This window comes from Anopheles nili, chromosome 2, assembly GCF_943737925.1.
Source record: "Anopheles nili chromosome 2, idAnoNiliSN_F5_01, whole genome shotgun sequence".
NCBI lineage: Eukaryota > Metazoa > Arthropoda > Insecta > Diptera > Culicidae > Anopheles > Anopheles nili.
Window position 1 is genome coordinate 73,568,578 of NC_071291.1, and position 11,861 is coordinate 73,580,438.

The 11,861-nt window shown below is 51.9% G+C and overlaps 3 protein-coding genes across 3 annotated transcripts; 1 reads left to right on the plus strand and 2 right to left on the minus strand.

Annotated features, from left to right (window-relative positions):
• Window positions 1-234: 234 nt before the first annotated feature.
• Window positions 235-1,707, minus strand: LOC128730145 (bcl-2-related ovarian killer protein-like). Its single transcript, XM_053823178.1, has 2 exons — window positions 1,489-1,707; window positions 235-1,282 (listed from the first exon to the last, which is right to left on the minus strand). Exons 1-2 carry the CDS (start codon window positions 1,705-1,707, stop codon window positions 659-661), a joined length of 843 nt encoding a protein of 280 aa, XP_053679153.1. The 3' UTR covers window positions 235-658.
• Window positions 1,708-2,710: 1,003 nt separating this feature from the next.
• LOC128731241 (bcl-2-related ovarian killer protein-like) lies at window positions 2,711-3,870 on the minus strand. Its single transcript, XM_053824346.1, has 3 exons — window positions 3,298-3,870; window positions 2,926-3,234; window positions 2,711-2,863 (listed from the first exon to the last, which is right to left on the minus strand). Exons 1-3 carry the CDS (start codon window positions 3,868-3,870, stop codon window positions 2,711-2,713), a joined length of 1,035 nt encoding a protein of 344 aa, XP_053680321.1.
• Window positions 3,871-8,442: 4,572 nt separating this feature from the next.
• On the plus strand, window positions 8,443-10,390 carry LOC128730146 (uncharacterized). Its single transcript, XM_053823179.1, has 3 exons — window positions 8,443-9,643; window positions 9,713-9,978; window positions 10,061-10,390. The coding sequence occupies exons 1-3, from the start codon at window positions 8,443-8,445 to the stop codon at window positions 10,388-10,390; spliced, it is 1,797 nt and encodes a 598-aa protein (XP_053679154.1).
• The last annotated feature ends 1,471 nt before the right edge of the window (window positions 10,391-11,861 follow it).

Here is an 11,861-nt window from a genome sequence, read left to right on the forward strand (position 1 = left end):
TACACTGGCACTAATTGTAATCGTTTCGTTGTTAATTGAGCAGACGGAGAAAAAGTACGGCCTCAATATAATTAGCGACCCTGGGGCGTGACTCGAACGTGGTGGAGGGCATCGGCGGTTTGTTTAATGCAAATAGCCGATTGTCATCATAAACGGTCGCACACAGAACTCCGTTTGAACGTTTACGGAAACTCAGAACTGATAGCAGCAACATTTGTTTATGAATATTTATTGTATTGTGCTTCCTCTCTGACTCCTTGCTGGGTATACAGTTTGGACTATCGAAGGATCGCTCACCAAACGGGGAAAACAAACACAATAAAATGCATTAAATAGAAACAATAGCATTAAACTAGGACTACATTACATAAAACATTAACATTTATTCCCCCGTTCCACCCCTAGGTCTGCTTGGCTTATTGCTTCCGTTACTCGTTAGCTATTGGTTGTGCTTGGAGCTTGGTTAGTATCACCGACGTGCGCAGATGAGCAAAAGAAGAGATTGCGCAGCGCGTTAAGGAAAGGTGAACCCCTCTGGTCCCACGCTTAGTTTCACCAGCTGGCCCTTGCATTGGATTCGGAATGGTTTTAGCGGAATAGTGAAAGCGTTAGCGTTTGTTCAGCGCGATAGGACATGGAAAGTCACTGGCATCGGGACCTAGCTCCCGGTCCGATTTGGTGCGACAAAGTTCGATCCGACCATTCGTAGGAACAGCGACACGATGTAGATAACGAACAACGTGAGTACGGAGATGCTGAGCCAACCGGAGAAGTTGATTTCCGGCTGCGGTGGATGCACGTGGTCCTGCAGGCCGAGCCAACCGCCGTGTTCCACCAACCACCCGGCAAGATCCTCCTCGATCACGTCCGCCGTACCCTCGATCAGCTGCTGCAGGTAGTCGTGATGATCCTGGCGCACGCAATCCACCGCTAGACCGCCAGCGATCGCGAACAGCGAGATCACCTTGCCCCAGGTGATGCCGCTCTTAAAGAGGTCCTTCGCGACAACGTGCAACAAATAGCCAACTGTGTCCGGTTCGGTCAGTTCTCCCCATGGTTCGTTTGAGATCTGCCGGCTTACATTGGTGTAGAGGCGTGGGTGCATACGCTCCAGCTCCTCGCCCATCCCGTTGAGGATGGGAAATGCTTCCCGCACCACAACGCCGCCTCCCAGCGCCGAACACTGCTCCATCGAGCTGCGCAGCCGCTGCAACACCTTGCGGTTCAGCAGCCCGGACCGCTTCAACCGAGCACGGATGTACTCACCGCAAAGGCATTTTCCCTGTTGATGAGCAGGAAAAGAGAGAGAGAGGGAGAGAGAGAGAGAGAGAGTAAGAAAGAAGATCGAGAAGACGGGTAGAACGACAAACATAAACACACATAAACCATCGAGATTGCGATCGCGCATCTTCGATTAGCACCCGGGGCGTAAGGCGGCGGGTAGCCTTGAAACGGGGACGCGCTGGCGGACGGCGCTAAATGTCTCACCTGATTAATAACGTCCTGGGTCGTGGTGAGGTGGTGTATCGGGCTGCGTTTGTTCGTCCAACCAACGACTCCACCAACCCTGCTCCCGCCCGTTACCGATCCGATCGTGGAGGACGTGATGGCAGCGGCGGCGGCAACGGCCGCGGCCACTATGGGCGATCGAGGTGCCGATCCGTGCTGGTGCATCGCCGTCGAGGAGGACGACGTCGACGACGACATCTTGCTCTATTGATCGCGCGATCGCTCGCGTTCGCTTCAAGATGAACCTGGACAACAACAACGGCGGCGATCAATTTCCATCGATGCGCATTTGGTTTAGCGATCGCGCGGCTGTAGTTTTCCGAAAACGCTCCACGTACTTCCACTACGAACACATGCAGATCAGCTGGTTTGCGTATGGGGCCGTTTTCGCCAACAAGGTCGGAATGGTGCGAAATGTTTAAATTTCAGCTAGTAAATGCATCGGAACGAAGATCGCAGGCGATATTTGACAAACGTGACAGTTGTTTCTGCTTCAGTTTGGATTGGCGAGATCAAAACAAGATCCGGAATGGGGCTGAATGCTGCTAACAGGCGCTTTTGCTCAATGACTTTTTGAAATTGTTATTTTTCAAATGTCTTTCCTGGGCAATTGTTTCCATCACTGATATTGTAGTGAAGCATAATACTTTAAATTTCTAGCAAACACTTTCCAGGTTTGTTTTGGTTTTCTCGTTTGTGTAGACTTATGATTGTCACTCAACAATTGACTGTTATGAAGTTTATGTCGAGCATCAAATGAAAATTGTGCAATTTTATACATAGATATAGTATTTATTACATGTTTTGGAAGCCCATATTCTCAATACTTTAGATTGTTGTGTACTGAGGATAAAATAACGATTTTTTCGTGTGATGCTACTTGATCGTGAGGCAAACGGAGCTATCAAGTGCATTAAAGTCACACCCTTTGTGATTGTACAGTCTCTTATAGGCAAGTCTCTCGCTTGCTCTCTTGTATACAAGCAGCTACTGTGACGTCACGCACAAGCATAGTTAGAAATAGTAATGATGAGGTCGCTCTACCAAACGAGTGCATTCGGAGAGGAGCATGCACTCTCCACAATGCAATTGCATGCAATATTGCGAACAACGCTGGTTGTGCATTCAAATATTATCCGTATTTTCTCTCAAAAAGAAAGGAAATTGATCTTACACTGACCAGAGGATGAGCGCTTGCATATTAGGCAAATATATTCGGAAATAAATACAACCCTAGAGTCTTCAAGAGGAAGACGAACATAAATAGTCCTATCACACAGCAGGCCCCCACCAAACACCTTCCCGTGAACGTGATCTCCTCCTGCGGCGGTCGCACCTTGTTGGCCAGGCCGATCTGTAAGTGGTTTCAACCCGTTAAAGAAGCACATCACACAGCCAAAAAAAGCCTTGGCTTACCCAGCCACCATTTTCCGAGATCCAGGTGACGAGTTCGTCCTCGATCACGTCCGCAACGCCCTCGACTAGCTTGGGCAGATAGTCCGGATGTCCCTGGCGAACGCAGTCGACTGAGAGCCCACCGGCGATTGCGAACAGTGACACCACTTTGCCCCACGTGATGTCCGCTTTGAAGAGATCGCGTGCGATCGCACTCAGCAACACTGGAGCGGTTTCCGGTGTTTTGAGCTCGCCTCGACCAAAACGCGTCAGCTGACGCGCAATGCCATTGTAAATACGCGGGTACATCCGTTCCAGCTCCTCGCCGACCTGCAAACGGAATGGATGGATGAGCAAGTAGCACTTAACGAAAGAAACTATTGTCTCACTTACGCTTAGTAGGGCTGGAAAGACTTCCCGCACAACGTGGATCGAAGGCGTGCCGACGATGCTGCGAATGCGCTGAAGACCAAGCTTCCGGTTGAACACGCCGGACCGCTTCAACCGGCACCGGATGTACTGGCCACACAGGCATTTCCCCTGTGTGATGATGTCCTGCGAGGGAAGGATCGGTTGTTTCCACCCGATCGTGCTCGAGAGCTTGCGCGTGACGACATCGCTGACGTTGCTGAGGCGACGACGAGCGGACAGGGCAGTGCTGGAGGCGGACAGAGATGCGCCCCCGGTTAGCCCCAGTCCACCACCAATTCCATCTCGGCCCATCTCCGGGAAACCGAGCAGAGCGGTCGAGTGCAGGTTGGCAGGGAAGCTGAACTTTCGGCGCGTCAGGATCGGAGCGCTGAGCCGGTCCATTGAAGGGAAGTTGGGCGTGAGGGAGCCACCTCGGTCGCCATTGCCGAGTCGGCTGCCCGCCGCCAGGTTGTCGCTGCTGAGGGACAACCGCCCTGGCACCAGTCCCGTCCCATTGTTCGAGGGCTGCTCCACCTTCAGCAGACCGCTGGACATGGCGCAAACCGGTACGGTGTCCTGGGAAGGCAAAGATCGTGTTGTTAAACGTTGTTTGTACGAACTAGAGTCCCCACCTCTCGCTGACGGGGGCAGAGTAGTGAAGGAATGTTCGACCCCGATCGACACCAAACCCGGATCTTCGTAAAGGGCCTAACGCAGCAACAGCAGCAGCAGCCGGGGCTAGCCAAAGAGGACGAAGAAGAGGACGAATGGCGAAAAAAACGCTTACAAATCCCACCGACAGCTTGTCGATTGATTGATCAGAGAAGAGATTCTTGGGTCACAAACAACAAAAAAAAAATGACGCACACGCGCCCGGACCTTGCCTTATTTGACACCTCAACGCAGGTTCAACACGCACGAGGGGAAAATGGAGAGACAAAAAACATCCCCCGTGTACGCGTCGTCTCGCCGAGTGTCATCGATGCTGTAACGAGCGTGTACTAGACGACATCCACCGCGCTGTGGAGCTGAGTTCATCGTCTGATCGATCGTTGAAGTCTTTCGATTGGCGATCGTTCGCGTAACCCTTGGTGTGCCGTTGGCGCTAACAGAGAGATTTAAATGCTTTTTGCCAATGAAACGAACGTTACTGGACCTTTCGTGCCTTCAGGTGCAATGGCATCTAAGGGTTAGCAACACATTTTCTCCATCTCTTTCGCTCCGGCAACCGCAAGATGGGGAGATTTTGCGATTTGCAATACCATAATTGTGGCCGGTGTATGCGATACCGTAAATTGTTGTTTGTTTTTGGCACGTAAGAAGCCGTACAAAGCCGGCCCGGGGCCCGTTCGCCATCATCGACATGATTGGGACATGGATTCCCGGGCTTCCTTCGGGGTTGATGGAATGGAATTCGATGAAGATATCCTGTTTAAGTTTTGCGTAGCGGTACATAGCCGCCGGACGCATTGTGTCTGCACTGGTTGGAGGTGTTTCGGTTTCGGCGTCGATCCCTGTCCGCCTTCGCACGCTCCGTGATCGATGAGACGGCGATCGATTACAAATTAATTTTCTGGTAGCAGCCCCTTTAAAGGAGAGGCTCCTTGTTATTGTTGCGACGGCGGAATGCGATGCAATCATTATTTAAACCTGCTGCCAGCTGGTTTTATTCACCACTCGAGCTCAATAATGATTGAACACTCCATTTTATCATCCGGAGCGGGTGTCCACGACGGAAACAGCCCCCATTCGGTGATGGAGTTCTGAGCTTAAATTTATGCAAATTACCTTACCGGCCACCCGGGATCGATCGCTCGAGGTGAAAGGGTTTTGCGTTGCCTTTCGTTTGCGGGCGAGGATTCAAATTTCATCTCATGTACGAGGCCAAAAGTGGAGCCTTCCCTTGGAACCGACCGCGGGTCAATCGAGGCAATGCGATACTCGTCGATTTTTCGCACGCACTCCAACGGACTCGCGGGTAATGCGATCGCGAATGCCATAAACTCGACGACAAGTTGAGCTCGCGGTTCGCAATAAAAGTCGATCGAGTACGATCGAGGTTGGGACCACTTCCCGTGGACGGAGCTCCTTCCGCCGGACGTGCCAGCCGGGGCATCAACGCCACCATCGGTCGATTTATGCCACGGTTTGCGAATGGGTGGAATTCAATTTGTTGGCCGGGTATTATTCGCTCGAACGTGTCGTTCGTTAGCGGTTCACGCTATAAAAATAACATTTCACTATAGCTCCATTAGGGCGTTCGAGGGGCCGAATCCGATACTCAAAAGGATCAACCCAGAGCAACGGCTTTCCAGTGGGATGGAAGCTCGATTTGCCCATCAACGGTCTGGTAATTAAAATCGCCTCGCCCCGACGTGCCGACGAGCGATAAAGTTGTAATTAAAACAGTGCCCTCTCCCACGTCCTGTAGCGGTGCATCCTACGCGCAAAAGGATGCCCGGGATCGAGCCAACGATCGAGCGCACGATCCCCTGGTAGGATGGGTGTGCGAAAATTGAAATGTTTTGTTTTACAAAGCCCGTTCCGCCCCTTTCGAGGGAGCTGCAATTAGGGCCGGATCACACCGAGAAGGCGGAGGATCGCCGTTGCGTTCGACGATCTGCTCCGCCCCATTGCGATCGCAACATACGCCTCGGTACATAGATCCGATCGAACGATCATGCGTATGTGTGTGTGTGTTGGCAAAGCGTTTCCTTTGCATTTTAAGCCCACCGCGATAGCGATCTTGTTCGTGGGTAGCAAACGTTACCAGCGGGCACGTGCGTACGAGTGCGCAAGCAAAAAGCGGCGAAAGAGTGCATCCGATACATGGGCTTTGGAACGGATGCGGAGTGGTTGTGGGTAGGGAAAATCATGCGCGATTTTTGCATATTCCAATCAAGCGCAACAGTCGAGGAGACCTCCCTGGGAGGGATTCCAATGTGGACGATATGAGGCAAAGCATAAGCAATGAGTACGAGCAAATGAAAGATTTTCTTTAAGATTAGGTTACATTTAGATGATTTTCTCTGCTTGGAATTACATGAATAAGAATGACAAGTTTATCATTCTCCGTACTACAACTCGGTGGAATGAAAAATGCTGTAATTCATAAATAAAATGGATTCCCAAACGATCAGGCAAAAGAATTCCTTTAACCATAGAAAACACACCCAAATGCCATAAAATAAAGCTTCGGTTCTTGCGAGGTAACTGCAAGCATGGCAGAAAATCAATTTACCACGGTCGTAGTGCTGCTCCATCAGGTCGGAAAACCAACCAACCGACCGCTAGGCCGCCGGCGATACGTATCGATGTTTATTTACGGGCAATTGCAAGCTTCATGTATAATTATAACATTATTAAGATTTTATCACGTTTTAAATGCTGCGTGCATATTATCTCGCCTTATTAATCGCTGCTCGTCGCGCGTCCCATCGCCGGCCCGGGATGGAGAAATTATGCACCCGACCTGGCAAGGATTTGTTCCCCCTGTTCTCTAGGCGAAGCTAGCGGCAAGTCTCGTCCAGCGACCGAAGCCCCGATCGGTGTTGCTGAACGCATGTCCAGAGATTACAGCGATCATGTGAAGCTGGCCGCCGGCGGGTGAACGAATGAAGCGAATGAAGCAGAAAAAGAAGAGAAAAAGCAGGCCCAGCGCTGGCACGAAAGAAATCAACACCTTTCTGTCGCGTCCGACCGCAAGAAGTTGTTTTGCGGTTGGCTTGGGGCTGTATGTATTTTTTCTTCTCGCGCTATTTTTTCCTAGCTTTTACACCTTTCGAGACGAACCCGTGAAGGACGAGCGGTACGGAGGAGGATAAGAGGGAGGAGAACAGAGCAAATAATATATTTTTCCCTCAATTGAATTGAATTGTAACCGAAGGCCCTCGAGCATGGCTTGTGCACGGTTTTTTTTGTCCTTGTTGCGAACACCCTCCGAAATGCAGTTGCACCCAGGGTTGCACCCCTATCTTAATCGAACATCCATTAGTGTCGGTTGACGGTGAAAAATGGCCGTGAAGCGTACGAGGTGGGGTCAGAGGGAAAGAAAAAAAAACAAACAACAAAACGACGGGGGTTGGAGCGACCCAGCGAAAGGCAATTATTGCAACCGACGGGACCGATTCCGGCCGGTAATTGGTGTCCGGCTGGCTCCAACGGCGTGTGCTGTTGATAGTGATCGATTGAGTGCCCTTCCTGGTCCTGGTCCCTTTTACAAAAAGGCGGGAGGAAAAGCGAATGCAATTTATAATGCGTTTGATTGTGGAAGCAATTTATTTATCGCATTTGCAGTCCGTACGTTTCATTCGAAAGTGGCTGGCAATAAATCGGGACCGAGAAGATGGTTAAGAAAATGAACGCACCGTCAACTGAATGTCACGAAATGTCGCGCTGAGGGATGGCTCGGAAGTAAACCAGGGCTTGAATTTCTACCAAAGCGTGCATATATTTCACCCCAAAACAAAAACGAGTCACTCTAAATGGCTGCAGTTTTCCAGTGCTCCCGTACGGTTCCGAGCTCAAAATCGGCCACTGCAAACGAAACCGAAAGCGATCCCATTCCTGATACCTCCCCCGAGCGACACGGCCGCCCAGGTGAAATTGGCCACCCCGAGCCGTCACGATTTTCGCCGCCACCGGGCGCACATGCGCGGTGTGGTCAATATTTTGACGTACGCATTCGCACTTCCTGTCAGCGTAGAAAGCGACGACCTCGCGGTTTGCGTTGCGTACACGGTACGCACGTTGGGCACCACGCAAGTGGACTCTTCCCGCGAGCAATGCCTCAATCACGACGCATTCGATGGCGTGAGGGGGTTCGTCGCTTGTTCCTCGACCACGCTGACCGCGGCATTGAAGTCTTTCGTTGGTGCAGCGAGGGAATTGAATCGAATCCGAATCCAAACCGAATCGTGCCGTGTGCGGATGATTAAAAATTCTTGCCAAACACCTCGTTGTCACCCGGCGGGGCCTGCACATCGAGGTGGCCAGCTCGTGGAGAGGGAAATCTCCGATTTTTGGGACCCCCGATTCTTGGCGGGAATTGTTATAAAAAGCCTCCAACGGCGCACGGCAGGAGTTCAGTTCCGTTTCGGGTGTTTGGTTTTCGAGTGCCTTTTCGAGATGCGTTTCGGTGCGTTGTTGGTGCTTTGGGTGGTCGCGGATGGTGTGTTTACGGTGGCCAATCCAGCGATCGGTGGTGGTGTGTTTGCGGCGACGATCACGCGTGCTTTGGTGCCTCCGAAACGGGACTCCTTGCTTCGATACGGATCGGGGCAGCCTGAAATCATCGTCAATCGAGCTCCAACCCAAAGGGATCCCGCTGGGTCAGGAGGTTATAGCTACGATACACCCTCCGGGGGGTATTTGCCACCCGAATCGGTTCCGTTCGCGGATGAACCTCCCGCACCGGTACCTCCCGTCAACAACTATCTTCCCCCGGTGCTGGCTCAGGACGAACCGATCGCCGATGAGCCGCAAGTACCCGTGGGAGAGTATCTTCCGCCTGCTGACCCACCACAACGGGATGAGGTGTTCCTGGTGCCAGTGGCTTCTACTCCTCCACCCGATCGTGGGTACAACTACAACCCACCCGTGACGACGTCTACCTTTGGTCCTCTCGGGGATGAAGGCTTCGAGGAGGGCAACGAACCGACGGAGGACAATGGAGGCTATCGATATGATCCTCCCACCAACATCTATCTCCCTCCGACGGGCGTTGGACGATCCTTGCGAGATGATCCTGGTGCGGTTCGGACTCCCATCCGGTTGCAGCTGAACGAACTCGCTTGTCTACGGAATAACGGAGGGTACTTCCGGGCGGCCCTCACCGTACAGAGCTCGATCGATAGTTCGCCACTGGTGGACGTGGAAAATGATGGTGGAGACTTGAATGGGTGCGAAGTGCGCCTCGATCAGTCCCGACTGCTCGTCGACATTGCGTGGCCTGATTTCGGGCGATGTGGTGTAGCTCCTTGTGGTTCAACACCAACGCGGGAGTTGTGTCTGCGAGTTCGTTTTCCAGCTATTCCAGGGATGCGAACGGCCGTAGATCCTGTGCTGACGTTGCAGTGTCGAATTCAGCAGCGCATCGTCGCAAGGACACATTCGGTGCGTCTTGGGGTTGCGGATGATGGTGCACAGGGTCGAGCGGCTTCAGGGACCGCCCTAGCTGTCGGAGGCTCCCAGAGGCCTTTTCGATCGCAGCTCGGTATCTTTCGACGACAAACTGGCGGTGGTTCGTTCACTCGCGCACTGCAACCGGGTGGTGCCGTTATGTTGGGCGAAGAGTTGATGCTGAGAACGCAGGTTTCCGCCGGCGATGGTACGTAAGGTTCACGGTAAAGAAGCAAACGGTTCAAACTGCACCATTTATCCTATATCTCCTTCAAAGGCTGGAACTTTACGCGCCTTTCTGAGGTGGTGATGCAGCGACTCTCACCAACTGGAACCGTTCTCAACTCAGCCTCGCTCGTCAACGTGAACGGGTGTTTGAATCCGCTCATGCGTGCCATCAGTCCATTGGCGCCGGTTTTCGAGGCTCCGTTAGGCTATCGGCTCGGATTCCGGGCGGCCATGTTCCAAGGAATGCGCAGTGGCGACGAGATGATCCTGCGTGTCCGAATAGTCGGTTGTGTTGATCGACGCGAGTGTGTTGTGGTGGGTTAACAAAGACGCATTTTCGAGGGCCTCTGACCTTTTGCGAACGGTTTCACTTTCTCAATGTTTCATCCTTCCCTAGGACAACTGCCCAACGATCGCACGATCGAAGCGTGAAACCGATGCGCCCACCCTCGAAGGACTCGAACCCAACGCGACGTTAACGGCCGCGACGGTGGAACCACTAGCCGAGACGGCTTCGATCGCGTTCCGGATCATGCTCCCTTCTGAGGAGCCTGCGTCTGTCCGCGATCCGCAGGATTATCCCTCCGGACCCATCCCGCACTCCCTGCTTTGGATCACCCTCGGGACAACGGGCGCATTCGTGCTCGCCGTTGGGCTTCTCGCGTTGGTGCTCCTGGCATTGCGCCACCGACGTCGGCCCACTTACGACGAGTATCGATCGGATTAGAGCGTCTATCATGCCCGCGTGTGTGAGTGATCGTGCTTCGAGCCCTTTCGATGGCCCACGATGGTGGTTTTTGAATGAATGAAAGCGAACGTGATGAGAATGGACGTGCCGCGGCTATTAGCGTTCCGTCGGACAGTGCTGATGCGCATTCTTGGGGATCGTGTGTTACTCGCGGTGTTTTTTTTTATTCATCCTTTTCTGCACCGACAAAGCGAATCCCCCAGAGAATGGAGCGAGAGCAAAAAAAAAGAGTCACTGCCCGTACCGTGAAAGCGTAGCTGTTAAGTGAGTTATTAAGCCATGCGAAGTAGAATGCCCCTGGTCGTGGTTCGTGGTGGAGCAACAAAGCGCAAAAGCACAGCAAAAAAAAATCCTCGGAGAAACAGCCGCCATAAAATTGATCACCTTTTTTATCGACCGACTGGTGGGTTGGTTTATGGAGGCAAAAAATAAAATAAACCAGGAGCAAAACAGCCACCGGTCGGCAGCATGAAACCACGCTTGAAGAGTGCGGAGTGAGCTGAGAAAAAAAAGCACCAACCTCAAGCTTCATACCTTGTGCAGGGCATTCCGCATAAGGGCAGCTACCGTGCCACGCGGCGAGCTTAATGAAATCCGCCGAGAGTTGTGACCAACGACGACGACAACGACGATGCCACCGTTCGTAAGGCTGCGAGTGACCGAGAGCTTTACCGGGCGATCTGTGGCAATCGTGTGTGGAGCATTCCACGCAGCCACTCTAAGAAGGGCCGCCTGGAAAAAGGTTATTTAATTAGGCTGGCAGTATCCGGCGTCCTTCCCCCATGCGCTATGATTAATTATTTATTGTAAATTATGAAACGCCGCGACAAGTCAAAGTCGGGTTTCGTGGTGCAGCTTATGATTAAATGTATAATCCTTTTTTGATGCATTGTGGTGCAATAAAGCGCACGGAGCGTGTTTAACTGCAGACAATGAGTGAACTGCGTCTGGAGGGTGTAATATGCAGTGCGAGGCGACCAAAAAAACCACGTAATGATCGATGGTATGTCCGCTTAATGGAAAGAAAGAAAAAATGATTGTCTGCCCGCATCTTTGACAATCGAGCTCTTCGAAAAGGAGTGGATTTTTCGATCCATTCCCCAAAAAAGCAAGATTCCGTTACCCCTTAATTTCAATCGCTCTTCGGTGCAACGATCCCGTGTTTGGTGGTGCATAAATTTATGCTAAAATGCCTCACAATAAAGCAGCCAGCCAGCAGCAACGGGCAGAAGCAACAATGAAAGAGCGAAGCAGAGACCCGAAGGAACACCACCAAAAGAAGAAGGACGGTATCGGGCGCCGCGTGCGGTGATAATTTTTCACAAGTTTATTAATTACAAAATCAAACAGCCGTCCCATAAATCGTTCGTCCGCTTATGAATAAATTATTGGCCCTCGCGCGTGCATTCCGCGAGTATTCGACTGCGCGTCATCGATCACAGGAGCGGGA